Raw genomic sequence first — 17,474 nt, 5'->3', positions numbered from 1 at the left:
TTCTCACCATTCTTCATCAGAACTTTTTGTCTTTAAATGAAATAGCGAAACGATTACAATAATCTACCAAATTACTTTGGAATCGCACTGTATATAGGGTAGATAAATGGTACGGTTTTAATTTACAAGTCTTTCAACATATCGAACTGAAAACTATATATAATACGATGAGTCGAGCTCATCAAAGAATGAATCAAATGAATATAATAAAACTAAAAAAAAATATGATAATGAATGTGTACACTTCCTATAGACACAAAAAAGCGGAACCACAACCCATTTCCCTTCAGTCTGCCGAATTCCTTTCATAACAGGTATAATGAATGGTCATTATGTTACTTCATTGATAATAATTTGCTTGCTCCAACAGACCACCGAACAGAGATTAATTCAAAGATATGATTTCACCAGACATTAACTTTACATCATATATATATTTGCAGAGGAGAAGGTCCAAATATGGAATACCATTTTGTTAGTGGACAGAATTAAGCCCAATTTAAGGACAAAATACTAGATACTTAGACACTAAAATGTGAAAGGAAATGTGTAATTATCGTGAACAGTTTTTTTAAAATAAAAAATTACAAAATTCCCACCTTAGAAAAGACGGAAGAAATACCTAATCGACTTTTTCGGCAACTCCACATTTATTATGAACCCACGTTAAGCACATTAAAACATTCGACCCAAAGTTCTCTTTTCTTATTAGCAGAAAACGCACTGTCGCAAAACATACAAAGAGCATCGTTTTCATTCGGTTGCAGTTGTCCTGGTGTATCTTCCAAATCATTGTCAGAATCGTCAAGTTTAACATCTTCGCTTAAATCATCAGATTCGTCAGCATTCTTTCGACTTTTTATTTTGTACTTTGACTTCTGGTATTTTTGAGAATCTTTTTTTTTTGTTTCATTAAAGTTTCTTTTAACGCCACGCACTTTTGCCTCTTTTTCAGTTTTTTTTTTTATTTATTGACTCATTTAGTTCGAAAGTTATCACTATAGAATTAATTGCCTTCTGTTAGTTTTTTTTGCGGATTGCGTTTGTAACTTAATATATTTCGAACTGTGAATCAAAATTCTGGGTTGAATCGACGTCTTCATCTTGATCTTGGTCATCTTCATCTGAATCTTGTTCAACAGCTTGAATTCGGCTAGGTGCAGTGTCTTTGTTTAATGTTTTAGAGCGAAAGGGTTTATTGAGAGGGGCAGTAGAAGCTTTTGTTGTTTTGACTTCTTGAATGTTAACGGCCATTGCTCTTTTCATTGCTTCTTGTTCAGCACAATGAAGTCAGCTTCGGAAAAAAACATCCCAGTTAAAAAAGTAGATACCAATGGTGCGAAAACCAGTAGCCGCTATTGGGTAAGTCTGAACTTTTTGCTAAGCTCTACCAAACAACTCCATTTTATCATATATACCTAAGAGTCTGTTGGATTCAACGGATCCAAATACGAATTTCTTCACTATAATAGACTTTCAATGGTCTCTTAAATAACGTATTCAAAGACTGGAAGCTTGTGAGTCGAGTGAGGACGCAGACATAAAACGTTAACATGGTTTTCTCTTGCAAGATCGATATCGTCGATATTGCGTGTCTGGCTGCAATGGCCGTGAAGGATAGGTTTCTTCATTTGGTTTAATGTAATGAATAGAGTGACGGAGCTACTGGATGAAAATATGGTACTATACTCAACCGGATGGATGTGCAACTTCTACGAACTCCCTTCATGAGCAGTTTTTCTCGGTTGGTGTAGCCAAATGTGGTGCAAATGTGTTAATTTGACTCTGACGAAACACTGTCGCAAATTATACAAAGAGCATCGATTCAATTTCAGTTGTCCCGGCATATCTTCCATATCATTGTCAGAATTATCAGATTCATCAGCATTATTTTGATCTCTCATTTTGTATTTTTACTTCTGTCTTTGAGATTTTTTTTGCTTTAGGAATTTTTCAAGTTTCTTTCAATGCCACGCGCTTTTGCCTCCTTTTCAGTTTTTTTATTTATTGACTCAGTTAGCTCTTTTTTGAAAAATAATCCCAATAGAATCAATTGCCTTTCGTCCTGTTTTGTTTTTTTTGCCGATTTCGTTTGTAACTGAAGCTATTTCGACGGTGGAACAAACTTCTGAGTTGAATATACGTTTTTATCTTGGTCTTGGTAATCTTCATCTTGATCTTGGTTTACAGCTTGAATTCAGCCAGGTGTATTGTCTTCATTTAACGTTTGAGAGCATGAAAGTTTATCGAGAGGGGTATTAGAGGCTTCTGTTGTTTTAACTTCTTGAATAATGATGGTAATTTCTTTTTTCGTTGCTTCTTCTTCCGCAGCAAAGAAGTGAGCTTGGAAAAAAACATCGCTGTTAAAAAGGTAAATACCAATGATGAGGAAACCATAAGCATCTATTGTATGTCTGAATTTTTTCGTAAGCTCTATCAAATAGCTCCATTATATTAAAAGGAAGAAAAGCCTGTTGGTTTTAACGGGCCCAAATACGAATTTCGTCACTATAATAGTTAATGGTCCTATGAATTATTTATCCAAAGGCTGGAGCTTGTACGTCGAGTGAGAAGGCAGACATAAAATATTAACATGGTTTTCTCTTGCAAGATCGATAACGTCGATATTGGGAGTGTGGCTGTAATGGCCGTCGAGGATAACAGAAGGATCGGTTTCTTCAGTTTAGTGAACTGGATGAAGTGTAGGAACCATTGGATGTAAATATGGGATTGTACCCAACCGGATGGATGTACTTCATGAGGTGATTGCTCATATTTTTGCAAAGAAAAATAGCCAAAGTAGAGACAATAGAGACAACGTTATCAGCCATACTCTGTAAGTTGGCGGCATATGGGAAATTTTTTATTTTTAAATTTATGAAAAATGTTATTGTTCATAAAAAGTTCTGCATGGTCCATTTCTGTTTATATTTGTAACAGTTCTATTACAAAATTCTCTAAAGATATAGCCAACCATATGGGGAGTTATATTACGAAACGCTTCTGCAATTATTCTCTCTAAATGGTCAACATCTTGAAATGGCTTTTGAAGGTAAACTTTTTGCTTTAAGTAACTCCACAAGAAAAAATCGAGTGGGGTTAAATTTGGAGACTACGGAGGCCAAGGAATTTCCGGAAAACGATGAAAAACCCTTCCATTGAAAATATTTTCAATGTATCGACGTACATCTAATCTGCTGTGACATGGGGCACCACCGTGCTGGAACCATATCTGCTGATTTTCAAGTAAAGGAAGGTTGTCAAGAAAATCTTTCATTTTATTTTTTAAAAAGCACAAATAACGATCAGCATTCTCGGATAAAAAAATGTCCAGTTATTTGATTTTTATACATTCCGCACCACACGTTTGTTTTGAACGAATATTGGTTCCGAGTTTTCAACGGATTTGTATCAGTCCACCGACGACAGTTTTGGCTAGAAACTGTCCCATTTGATGAGAATGTTGCTTCATCCGTAAAAATAATACACCTTGATATAAATGGGTTCTCTACTAAGATTCCCTGTTTGTCACAACAGAATTCAAATCGTCTATCATTATCTCCAGGTCTTAAAGTATGAATTTTTTGAGGTTTGTAAGGGTGATATTTGTATTTATTTAGAATCTTGGGAACTATACTTTTTTTATATCCATTGGTAATGAAGATGCCCTTTTTCGAAAAGGATATTTAGAATGCTCAGTTGCAGACAGCATTACTTGCAACGCAACGTCATTATTTTCTACCATGCTTTGGCGTTTTTGTCAAATTTATTATGTACATCTCCATACGTCTTAAATTTATTAAATATTTTTCATTGTGAAAATTTTTATCTTGATGTCGGAAATTAAAAATATCTGCTGCTTCTCGAAATGTTTTTTACTATTAGCCCACTATGAGCACAATCTCAATTTTCTCTTCCAGACTAGATTTATTATGCATTAATGTGCAAACTTAAATTTTCAACGTAATCGCAGAGAAAATGTTTGGCGAAAAGCGCATTTGCTCTTCAATGAGCTCAAAAAATCCGGAAACATTTTCTTTACATAAACCTGAGGGTCTTGCATATGATGTCCCCGTTGGCTTCTTTCCTTACAATTTTAGATATTGCTTTGAAAACAAATCAATCCAGGCTCTGCTTTCAAATCCAGATTTAGAAAATATGTGTTTGATTTTATTCCTTAGAGCCATGCACTTCAGATCTGTCATTGTGAGCTCGTAAAATCTGGGCTCTTTTTTTAAAATGTAGTAGTAGTAGCTTCTCTAGCTCTGGTCCCAAAACTCATTTTCTTGGTTGCTGCAGCCTTATCTGGTGCAAATATATTAATTTCACTCGAACGAAATAGCGTTGTATGAGATTTTGGATGCCTTGAGGTACCTCATTGGTTTTTTTCTCAATGCTTGTGCTTCTCTAGCCATGTCCTCATCCTTATATTGTATTCTTTGTAAGAAGGGCGTTAACTTGTTCGGGGAATACTAAAAAAAAAAAATAAAAACGTAGTTTGAATATGGAATACTACTAATTCCTATCACCAACAACCTATGTTACCACTATTTCAGGTTAGATCTAAGATCATAACAAAAAACGGAAACTTCAAGAACTAAAATCACACTAAAACGGCGCGAGGTAGATCTCCTACAATTGAGGTGACAAACAAGTATAAGTTTAGATGGTATTCGATAGGGAGCGGCATTTGGTTCAATCAAAATCGAGGTATTCCATATTACATCCATATTTTATATCCATAATTTCTTCTCTACTAAATAATTATTGTTTTGTTGTAGTTTATAATATATAAGACAAGAACAATTACATAGAAACATTAACTATAAACATACTTTAGAACTGGAACACGGAGTATAGGTCGACCATGAAAGAGATGGAAGGACAATCTAGAGCTAGGATGAGGAAAGATATCGAAGAAGGAACAGGTCCTAGACCTTTGATGAAAGAAAAAACAATAATATACCTTGAAATTTTTCATGAATACTAATATAAGCGATACAAAATTGTGAAGTACTTAAATTCGCACCTGGATATGTTACGACCTCCAACCTGAAGATGTCAGCACTTATGAATATGAGTTTGGAAATATATTTACCCATGCGTTGACAGTTATCATTATCATTTTGGACGCTAAGTTTCTGTTTGATAATCATATTAGTGTGGGAACTATGACAACTAGCTATATAATCGAAAAATAGTACTGAAAGGCCGTTGGATTAAGGTTTGAGAGAAAGCTATCGAATTTGTTAAATTTGAACCGAAATCGCTTTAGAATGAATATTCCCCTGGTGTTATTGGCGCAGCTTATGCAAAAATAGTTGGATTTTTGACATCAATTCATAACTGTATATGGAGCCATTACATTTTTGAACAGAAAAAATGGTCAAGATACTAGACTGTAGAAGGCTGATATGGTTTCGTCGATCAGAAAAGTGACTGTGATCTTTTATTGAGAGTTGAGATAGTTTTGAGATTGTGTTCATTGACTATATTCAAAAAGGTGAAACATTAACTGGTGTATTAGGAGTCCTAAAATACGTACAATACAATCGAGATTGGCATGATTTGAGAATGCATTCACTAAATTTGAGATTGGCTTTTATTGAGTAGAAAATGACTCGCGTTTTCATAGATTTTTAGAAATCTAAAACATGATATATAGCACGTTTGGTGTTGTTTGAGTTTGTTTTAAATAGATAGCAGTTGCGTTTCATTACAATTTTGATTGTCTACTTTAGAATAATTAGAATAAATATTAGTTTCGTAAACAGATCTTGAAAATAGTATTTGATTAGTTTAATTTAACTGCAAATTTTAATTTTGCACACTTGCATTTTTGTTTGTCATGATAAATTTTGAACAAACTAGTTAATATGTTTACCAAAAACTTGTCCGAATCAACAAACAACCAAAACATTGTTTGTTAACTCTGTTGTTCAATTAAATTTGATTTAGAACCAAAAAGTTTTAATATTATCGAACCCAATATCCGATCTGAACAATAGGATTATCTTGAAACTATAACCCAGGTTCAGGTAGATCACCTATCAGCTGAATCCTGATCTCAACCCAGAACGAGATTTAATTAGAAATGATAGTAGTAGAGAAGAGCTACAAGAAACAATACCAATCAACGATTTCATTGGAAGCAGGCAATTTGATCTTGTGGGAATATTTACAGAAAATGGGCCATTCGAAACAAGTGAAAAAAAGTAAATAAGCCAAATGACAAAAAAAACAGAGGAAGTCCAAAAGAAACATGAAACGTGATAAGAAATCTTTTCAAGAAGAAAAATCTGACATGGAACGAAGCAAAGAAAATTGTTATTAATACGGAAAAATGGAAGAAAACTGTATAAAATTAAGATGTTAAAAATTGTACGAGGACGTAGTGCAGACACTACGCGGGCAGAAGAAAGCGGGCATGCGCTGTAGGCGATTGTTGACATTCAGGCGTCAGTCGGCGTTGTGCTACAGTCACGTAAAAACGTCCGCCATTATTGATGCTCACGCCAAGTGTAAATTACGGAGTGTGATTCGTTTTCTACAGGCTGAAGGCCATTGCGCTGCGAAAGTCCATCGGATATGACGAAAACTTCATGAGTGATGGTGTTATGCATGCATGATCTCGAAAGTTTAAAGATGGCCGTAATGATGTGCATGATGAAGGAAGCCATGGACGCAAGTCTATCGTTTCAGATGGCCTGGTTCAACGACTTGACAGATTCATCATTACTGCTTTGTCTACGGAGTTTCCGGAAGTTTCAAGATCTGTTTTGTTCCTGAACGGTTAGGCTACATTGACGGCAACTTTCTTTGAAGAGGGTATCGAGAAGCTTGTCCACAGGCTTGTCTTTTATTTATAGCTTATCGGAGGTTGAGAAAAGAAAACGGCCCACGTAAATGTAAATTTTTGTAACCCGACACCCTAAGCTATCGTCTTCAGAACTAAAATCTAATGACTTCGCATCAATCAAACTTCCCCCACGAAAATTAATTCCAGTGGGAAAAAATTCGTTGACGGTAATCTTCATATTCATTCCTTGATTACTAAATTATAGAGTGTGTTGTAAGGAATTGGCCCTTTGTCCCTATTTAAGCTACTGTTACATCAAGCAATTTCAATGCATCCAATAAATTTATTATTGTATACATTTTTTAACAATTTTACATTGTTAATATTTATGTCATGTTACTCCGGTCCGTTCTTATTTCAAATGAGCTATGTGCTCTTTAAACCTGAGATAAATGATCTCTTAGTCTGCCCAATATACTTTCCGTCACAATCAGCACTCCACTCTTTTCCAAATTTGGTTTCTTATCCTTAGGATTTCCCAACAATTATTTTAGTGTATTGTTGGATTCATAAACCAATTAAAACCCACTCCTAAGCTAACCCATCTAACCTAAATTTTCCTTCCAATCCTTTTGTATAAAGGGGATTGAAAAGTATCAGAGCAAATTTTTCTTGTTCTTTATTTTGGGTTTGGAAAAAAGGGGTTTCAAACAGAAATATCATAAACCTATGAAGATTCATTAACCTATTTACAATTTTTCCATCATAACCGTTGAGTACAGCTACATCTTGAACGAAGGTCTTTGTCTTATTGTATCTCTCGATGGTAAGTGGAAAGTGGATTAACCGATGTACCAGGAAATGGAGACTGGTCAAGACAGTTGGTGTAGTGGTGGTGAAAACAGTGTATTTAGTATAAATGGAAACGTACCTAAAGTACCCGAATATTTAATTCTTGTGCGAACTTAGCTCGCACTTCTTATCACATTCTTTCCATGGTTCTATCTGTCGTGTTTGTGTTTGGATAAACAAACTTCTAATAAATTCGAAATTCTTGTTACTTGTTATTAAATTAGAGAGATATTGAATGAAGTTCTAAGGCGTAATAAAAAAAACTATGAACATTAAGAGTGGTACTAAATTAACGCACTGTATTTCATTATTAAAAACAATAAAAGTGATCAAGTATTCGCGTTTGAAAATCTGATAAGGTCTCACGTGAATTGCGAGTTTACATAACCACCACTGAAATCAGATAACACGGTACAATTTATCGGCAACCAACACGATTTTAATGGAAAAAAAGACATCAATAAAAATCAACAAGTCATACGTCAAACAGATTATTATCTTTATCATTATCCATGGAGAGTTTAATGGGGAAAGTAACTTGAATAATTTATTTTAAATGGAAATGTATGAATTGGAAAGTTAATTGCACCCATAATTGTTGAATAATGCCTTTATCATAAGATTGAAATAATATTTTGTATTAAATGGTCAAAGAGAAAATGCTTGTTTGTCGTTAATATTAAAGCAAAAACACATATTTTTGGAATTTATTTATTTCTAGATTTTCACTGAAAAATGGAATATAGTTAAATAAAAATAATGATAGTTTACAAATAACTACTACTAGTTCAGTTAATTAAGCGTTTACCATACAAGTTCTCATGAAGATTTTGATGATTTATTTCATGTTGTTGAAAATTAGACACCTTTTGGGTTGGAAACAAAATTATTCATATTCTTCAATTATATTTATATATAAGATGGATATAGTAATAATGGAACATCTTAGATATAAGGACTTTTCGGTAATTATAACCCGAATTCAGGTAGATCACCTGATTGTAGATCCTAACACAGAACGAAATTTAAATCACAGTTTTCGAACGTTGCTTTCAATTTTTATCACTATTTCGTGCGTTAATTCTTCCATGATACGTGAGTTTCCACTCAAGTTTCCAGATAGACAAATAAAAACAAATATTTATAATTGTCGGTTGCTAGGTTTACTCAATTGAAATATTTTATGTTCCATTTTAAGGCGGATTTATACAAAAAATTAGTAGAAATAGCTGGAATGAAAATTTCTCATAGTTTTTCTGTTTTAAATCGTAAAAAAAACGGTTTTGCAAAATAATCCTTTACAAAAAATTATATACATTTTTCGATTTTCTAGAGCCAACCTAACCTAACCTAACCTAATCTAACCTAAACAAAAAAACCAGTTGACCGCGAAAGTGTGTGTATAATTACCCTTTTGGTAATTATACACACACTTTTACTTTAATTACCCTTTTGGTAATTATACACACACTTTTGCGGTCACCTGGTTTGGTACCTTTGGTACCTTTTGGTACCACCCTTTTGGTAAATATACACACACTTTCGCGGTCACCTGGTTTTTTTGTTTAGGTTGGATTAGGTTAGGTTAGGTTAGGTTAGGTTAGGTTGGCTCTAGAAAATCGAAAAATTTGTATAATTACCATAATTTTTTGTAAAGGATTAATTTGCAAAACCGTTTTTTTTACGATTTAAAACAGTAAATCTATGAGAAATTTTCATTCCAGCTATTTCTACTAATTTTTTGTATAAATCCGCCGTAAAATGGAACATTTTGAGACCAAGGTCATTAAAATCCATCAATTTTTCGATTTTCTAGAGCCAACCTAACCTAACCTAACCAAAAAACCAGGTGACCGCGAAAGTGTATAATTACCATAATTTTTTGTAAAGGATTATTTTGCAAAACCGTTTTTTTACGATTTAAAACAGTAAAACTATGAGAAATTTTCATTCCAGCTATTTCTACTAATTTTTTTTATAAATCCGCCGTAAAATGGAACATTTTGAGACCAAGATCATTAAAATCCATCCATTTTTCGATTTTCTAGAGCCAAAAAACCAGGTGACCGTGAAAGTGTATAATTACCTAATCTTTTTTTAATTTTTAGACCGCCACAAAAAAATAATCTTTCGAAAGTTCCGACGAATAAGTTCTTGTTTCTTACGATCACCTCTTCATTTATATGAAATCGCTTTCCACCACCTTATTTTTTTATATTTCGGAATTCAAAGTGAGAAAATTATTTTCTTTAACAAATGCGGTCGTTTTCTTTTAAGTTTGGCATCAAAACATGTGAGCACAGTAAAAAATATGTTTAATAACAATCGAAATTATTTTTTCTCCATATTTACCCAAGAACGAAAACAATTTCATATAGGACTTAATCAAAAAATTATCTCATTGCTATAATTTCCGATCATTGCAATGAGATAGAATAACTATTATTATATCATTGTTTTAAATTAATAACTGACAGAAAGTGATATAAAACTATATAATTGTATACTTATTAGTTAAAGAAACTCTGGAATCGAAAAATTATATCAGTAATATATATAATATATAATATTGGGTTAAAACGTTCTTCGCCGTCTTCCGATCCCAGTTTCCATTTTTCTCGATCTTCCCAAAGATCTTCTTCCAATCCTCTCTCTCGAATATCCTTCTCGATACCTTCTCTCCAACTTAATCTTGGTCTTCCTCTCTTTCGTCTTTCTTGTGGTGCCCAATTTAAAATTTGTTTGGGTATGCGGTCTTCAGGCATACCCAAACGGACATGTCCGTACCTTCCTGTGTTGCACCTTCATGTTCTCCCTGATTCTGTCGTTTCTTATTTTTTCCAGTCTTGATATTCCTGCCGCGCGTCTCCAATAATCCTGTGGCTTCAAGCATTTTGACTGTTTTTTCTTTTAGAGGCCAGACTTCGCTACTATATGTTGTTATACTTTTTATTATGCTATTGTATATTCGATGTTTGTTTTCCTTGGATATTTGTTCGTCCCACAATACACAATATTTAGTTGTCTTATTGCTTGTTTTCCTTGGTTATTTCTTTGTGCTATTGCTTCATCTAATCTTCCATCATTAGTGATGATCATGCCTAGGTATTTGTATTTTGTACAATGACTTATTTTTTGTTGTGTTTCTTCAAGTATTAAATTTTGTTGTTCTCCTCCAATACACATATATTCCGTTTTACTAAAATTTACTTCTAGACCCCATTTCCTGTATTCCTCTACTAGCTTTCTCGTCATATATTCTAAGTCTTCGTAGTCCTGTGCCAAGATTATTTGGTCATCTGCAAAACACAGGGTATATAGTGTGGAATCGATTAGTGGAATACCCATGTTCTTACATTTCCTTTTACAATGTGCTAGTGCGTGTTCCAGGTATATCTTGAAGAGTGTGGGCGACAGACAGCATCCTTGTTTTAACCCCTTATTGATGGAGAATCCTTTTGAGACCTTGTTTCCTATTTTTACTTGTGCTTTACTGTTTTCATAAAGCTTTTGTACTGCTTTTATTAGGGCCGCATTTATATTTGTTCTTTCCAAGGCATCCCATAGTTTTGTTTGCGTTACGATGTCATATGCTTTTTTAAGGTCAACATACAAAAGGTGGAGTTCTTGATTTTTGGCGGTTTTCCTATCAATTATTTGCGAAATCGTAAATAAATGATCAATAGTCGACCTCCCCGCTCTGAAGCCTGCCTGTTCTTCTGCCTCCATGTTCTCTGTCCCCTTTTTTATATACGGTAGTCATATAAGATGTTTTCCACTCTTGGGGTAGCGCTTCACCATTTATACACTTCTGGAAAAGCATTTGCAGATGAGAAAAAAGTTTTTAAGTGCCATTTTTAATTAACTCTGGTGCTATTTGACCCGGGCCTGGAGATTTTCGATTCTTTAGTGACTGACAAACGTCTTTAATTGTAATTCTAAGCAGGGATGTGATGATGTTTATATTGTCCTGTTTTTGATTTTTGAACTCTGGTCTTGTTTCTGTAAACAATTTAGAGAAGTACTCATCCCATTTTTCTAATGTTATTGGCGATATAAGATTATTTGATCTATCTTCTCGAAGAGATTTTAAGGTTTTCCAACTTTCTGTGTTTCTGCTGCCTCCTAGGTAGGTGTTTATTTGAGTGCAGGTCTTTACCCATGTCTCGTTTTTCTTTTTTGTTATAGCTTTTCTTACTTTTGTCTGTGCTTCTTTAAAATTTCTTTTATCATTATCATTTTTCGTGCATACAAACTTGGAGAACTTTACTTTCTTATCGTTTATGAGATCCTCAATTTCCTTGTCCCACCAGTACGTTCTTGGTCTTCTAGTGTTATCGGATCTTCCCAGGGCTTCTTTCGCTGCAGCAATCATGCTTCTTTTGATAAAGCTATAGTGTTGTTCCGGATTGTCAAAATTTTCCTGTACCAGTTTTCCATCTAGACGTTTTTGATATAAGTTCTTTACACTTTCCTCTTGTAAGCTATTTAGATTGAATCTATTAATTTTTATTTCAAATGCTTTTTCTTGTTGCTGTTTTTCTATTTTATTTATCTGCATGAAAGGTAAATTTTTTGTTCTAAGTAAGAAGTGGTCGCTGCCACAGTTTGCCCCTCTTTCTACTTTAACATCCTGTATTCTAATTTTTGTGTTTTGTCTCATTATTATATAGTCTATAATAGTGTATGCTGTACCCATGTGTATTTATGTATCATTTTGTGTTGGAAGAAGCCATTCAGTATTTTTAATGTATTTTGTGGGCATAATGTAATAAGTCTGTTTCCATTATCATTTGTTACTTCTTCCCCGAATCTTCCTACTATCTGATCGTCTATTTTCTTGCCTGTTCTTGCATTTAGGTCTCCTAGGATAATTACCTCTCCTGAGGTGCCTACTTTAGAAATTTCTTCGGACAAACATTCAAAATAATCATCTTTGTTATTTACTGTGTCATCTTCATTTACCCCATATGTTCCTATGACTGTCGTATTGTTTCCGCAAATAGCTATATTTATTTTGATAATTCGTTGATTGACTGCTTCCCACGATGACACGTATTTTCTTAAACTTTTCTTAATTAATATAGATACTCCTTTCTGAGCTCGTTTGTCCTTAGATATTCCCGAATAGAAGTGATCATAATGACCCAAATTTTCTGAACCTTGTCCTTTCTTCTTTGTTTCCGTTAGCACCACTATATCCATATTTAGTTGTCTTATTTCTCGTAGAACTTCATTGATTTTGGTGGAGAGGCCTTGTACGTTCCATGTTCCTAAATTCATTTTCCGTTTCCGTTGCTTTGGTCGTCTTAATTTTTTACTTTTCCTATTCCGAGGCTTTTGACTGGGATTTTTAACCTTTAACCCGTTTTTACGAGTATCGAGGGGTTGGCCCGACGCCTCAACCCCCAGCCTGGAGGACCAGGGTTTTAAATCGGAGTGCCTTCTCCTAGATAAATTGCTTTCTCTGCAGCTAATGAGTTTTATCTACCCTCTTTCCTCTTTTATTAACCCTAGAAGCAAGGGTTGCTACTTGCGCCGGATCCGCCGAGCTGAAGTTCTTCTTCTTCGCCTTCTCCGTCGGTGTGGTCTTCACCCGTATCCCTGGGTAGGGGATTGCGTTATACCCCGCAACATTGAGTCCCCAGTAGAACTTAGCCACCGACTCTTTTGAGTCGGGCCCACCCCCGCGACTTGGACGCGCCTGCTGAGATTTGCCTAAGTGAGGTCAGAGACGACAGCTCTGGGTCTCCTTAAGCCGGGTTAATGCTCATATATGGTGCTATGAGCAAAGGCATATCAGTAAAAAATAATTCTCGTAGAACTAAATATATTAAATTCTGGAACGTGTCTTACTTACTCGAGCTGCAATCAAATTGGCATATTTCTAATCAAGTCTTTTAGTAATTTTGTAAATCTCTCACTCACTCACTCTCTCTTATTTACGTCTCTTGCAGTTGTTGAAGGTTAACTGATCACAAATCTGTAAATATTGTCTTGTACTTACTCAATAGGTTTTAAGTCCAGGCTGCGTGAAGACCAGTCTAAAACTGCAGTATCTACCTCTTGAAGGTTCTGGTGTACCATTCTAGCGACATGAGACGTGCGTTTTCATGTATCAATACAAAGTCATAGCTTGTAAATGGGACATAAGGAACAATATGTGGCTCTAAAACTTCTATTATGTACCTGTGCTTGTTAATGATCCTCTATCTAACTACCAAAATTTGTTAAAGTTCTTATGCTGCAAGGAAACTACTCCTCACAATCTCTTCTATAAATATGTATCTTTCTAAAATACTGGAACATATTTTGATATTCTATCTTAGTGAAATATTTTCGAAATATTTCATGCTGAAAAGAAACTGCAATTTTAATATAGTAGTAACTGTTAAATTGTAAATTTTATGCCTTTATACATTTGTTTGCGTGACTTCATGATAAGCATTTTCCCCTTGTAATTTCATAAGATCTAGAGTTTTTTATTTACCTCCATTAATGGTCATAAATATTTTAACAAATTCTACCATGCATTTATTAATTCTATAACTTGTTCCTATTCCATATGCCTAAGTTTTTACTTTCCTTTTTCCCATATTGATACGGGTCTGGCTATTAAATAACGAGACTGCACGCCTAGATGGCGCCCTAGACGGGTGGGGTAAGGAACGATTAGTGCTTTGGGTATCTAGATATCTTGTTTATGCACGTCCAAAAACACAGTTCCGTCACTATTATAGTATTTGTGCAGTAGCGGTTTGAAATGAAGGTGTTTTTTTCTCGTGCCGAAAACCATGTGTGACAAAAAACAATGTATCAATCTCTCCGACTCCAACTGAGTGCTATAAATTGTTGCAAGAGGCCTATGAGGACAATTCTCTATCTTGTGCGCGTGTTTTTGAGTGATGTAAGCGCTTTAGTGAGTACCGAGAGAGCACTGAAGATGACCAGCGCCCAGGTCGCCCTGTGATTGTTTCAACTCCGGAAACAGTGACCAAAATCAACCAAATTGTGCGTGCAGATAGTCGAATGAGCATCCGGATGATTGCCGAGGCTGTAAGGGCCGATAAAGAAACTGTTAGAAATATTTTACACGAGGAATTACACGAAACAAAAGTCTGTGCGAAGTTGGTGCCAAAAAATCTGACTCCTGACCAAAATCTATTACGTCAACGGATCTGTTCAGATTTCCTTAAAAGGTTAGAAAAAGTTTTGCTTTGAAAGAGAGTCGATGGAAGCGGTAAAGCAAAAAACGCCAGAGCTCCTCAAGGCACTTACCAAAGAAGACTTCCAGCACTGCTTCGATTAATGGAAAAAAAAACGTATGGAAAGGTGTGTGGCGGAGGGAGGGGAGTATTTTGAAGGACAGTATTCGAATGCATAATAATTTTTATTATAAAACCCTTTTTCGTAACTAATCTCGTTATTTAATAGTCAGACCTCGTACATATTGATCATGTATCAGATATTCATTCGTTTTATTTTAATTTTATACAAACTTCAAGAAAAAAACATTTATCATCGAGTAAATTTTAATTTTTTTATCAGATATTCGATTACATTTTTCCCGTAATATATAGAAATAAATGTCAAAAAGTTATTAGTGCCTTTCCGACTAACTCGCGAGATGAAGACTAACTGTCATTATCGCAATCACAATTATATCCAACTTAAACGAAACGGGAGGGGTTTAGAAAGATTTGATTGGCCCAGATCTCAGGTACGGTAAGCAGGTGAGACTGACATAACACAGCATCACTGACCAAGTATCGGTCCATCTATAATCTGGGTACCGGGCGAGTACCATCTCGGCGCGGAAATCAAATATTAACATCGCTGCTTTTCGAAAACTATTAACTATGAGTATTTTATATAAGACCTCATTTTATAATAGTTGTTAATGCTAGGAAAATAATGATTTACGGCGCTTTCAACAATTTATTGTGCTCATGTCACTTCTAGTTAAACTGTTTAAAGTGCGATACATCGCCGTTGAATATGATTTGAGTCTTGTAAAATATTTAAAATTTTTGTGGTGGACTCAGTGATGTTTTGTGAATTGAAAAAACAGTTTTGGCTGAGAAATCAGCATGTACCTTAGCCAAAAAAATAGGATAAAGGGATTTGCACTTTTGGTGTGGATTTTCTCTGTATGGAGTGTCAGGTAATTTTTTTAAAAAATTTGCATTATTTCTTGATTTTCGATAAGTATTATATATCTTTTAGTAAAAATTTCTTCAATTTCTTAAGCCTTTTGATATGTTGAAACTTCTAAATGTTCTTTTTTATAATTTTTGATGACAAGTTGCATAATTATATTAATCAATAGATCACCCACATCATTAACATCAAAATAAGAATAAAAGCAAAATAGAATTTTTGTTCTAATAAAAAAAATTAATTTCTCCTTACTCCTTAATCTCAAATATTCAGTAATCAATCAAATTATTTGTAGTTTTATTAGAATTTACAAAATATAGTTATAAATTTCACATAAATTGATTAATCATTTCGAAAAATTTTCTTTTTCGTGTATTATATTCCGTTCCAAGAATTTTTGATTCTTTAAAATTGAATTTATGTTTTTTGATTTCATGGTTCTTTAATGCGGTTTTATTTTTTTTATCGTATTGATTATATTTTAGTCTATTTTCTAAATACTGAGATGTTTGCCCTATGTAGACAACGTCACAATTAGTACAAGGCACTTGATATATAATTTTACTTCTTTTGGTTTTTGACGTTTCAGATTTTGATTTAGTGAAATATTTGGATAATATATTATGTCCTTTTAGTATATCGACCTAATTTATTTTTATGAGAAAATTAATTATAACTTTTTATTTTATACTTTTCGCGTTTTTTTGGCATAAAGATTTCCAATTTTTAATTTACCATTGCTAAGAGATTGCATTAGTTATATTCGGTTATGGTTAGTAAATCAAAGCAAATATTTCCGATTTAATCGGGCAAAATAATCAAAAAAGAAATATCAAGAAGCGTCGAATTTCTTCAATTTCCTATTTTTTAGACCTTTTGACATGTTTATATTTCCAAATTGTCTTGATTTTACGTATCTTCTTATTTAAAATTAGTTTTTTGAAGTAAACATTTAACGTTTGGACTATTTTCAGTTTATATAAAAATATGATTTGACACTGATAATTTGCGTATTAATTTAAATCAATAAATCAACTACATCACGAATAACAAAATAAGAATAAAATCAAAATTGAAATCCTTTTAACGAGAAAAATCTATTTTTTCTCAGTTTTTATATTTCGTAGAAGACATTTATCAAATTCTTCGAAGGAGTATTGAAATTTACAAAATAGAGTTATAAATTTCACATAAACTGATTAACCATTTCGAAAAATTTTCTTTTTCGTGTATTTTATTCCGTTCCAAGAATTTTTGATTCTTTAAAATTGAATTTATGTTTTTTGATTTCATGGTTCTTTAATGCGGTTTTATTTTTTTTATCGTATTGATTATATTTTAGTCTATTTTCTAAATACTGAGATGTTTGCCCTATGTAGACAACGTCACAATTAGTACAAGGCACTTGATATATAATTTTACTTCTTTTGGTTTTTGACGTTTCAGATTTTGATTTAGTGAAATATTTGGATAATATATTATGTCCTTTTAGTATATCGACCTAATTTATTTTTATGAGAAAATTAATTATAACTTTTTATTTTATACTTTTCGCGTTTTTTTGGCATAAAGATTTCCAATTTTTAATTTACCATTGCTAAGAGATTGCATTAGTTATATTCGGTTATGGTTAGTAAATCAAAGCAAATATTTCCGATTTAAT

General features: G+C 33.6%; 1 protein-coding gene across 2 annotated transcripts in view; it reads left to right on the top strand.

The window, feature by feature from the left end:
• The window catches only part of LOC130441339 (protein Wnt-7b), a 218,388-nt gene that overhangs the window by 23,032 nt on the left and 177,882 nt on the right, over positions 1-17,474 (top strand). Inside the window, exon 1 of one of the 2 annotated variants that reach the window (XM_056774964.1) lies at positions 15,396-15,815. The exons of the other annotated variant lie outside the window; for it this stretch is intronic. Within the exon in view, the coding sequence (XP_056630942.1) occupies positions 15,742-15,815 (74 nt within the window). The 5' untranslated portion in view covers positions 15,396-15,741. Of the gene's footprint in view, positions 1-15,395; positions 15,816-17,474 lie in introns of those variants that run through there. 2 annotated transcript variants of the gene reach the window in all.

This window comes from Diorhabda sublineata, chromosome 3, assembly GCF_026230105.1.
Source record: "Diorhabda sublineata isolate icDioSubl1.1 chromosome 3, icDioSubl1.1, whole genome shotgun sequence".
Classification (NCBI taxonomy): domain Eukaryota; kingdom Metazoa; phylum Arthropoda; class Insecta; order Coleoptera; family Chrysomelidae; genus Diorhabda; species Diorhabda sublineata.
The sequence above is the reverse complement of the archived record's forward strand: the minus strand, read 5'-3'. Positions and strand labels throughout refer to the sequence as shown.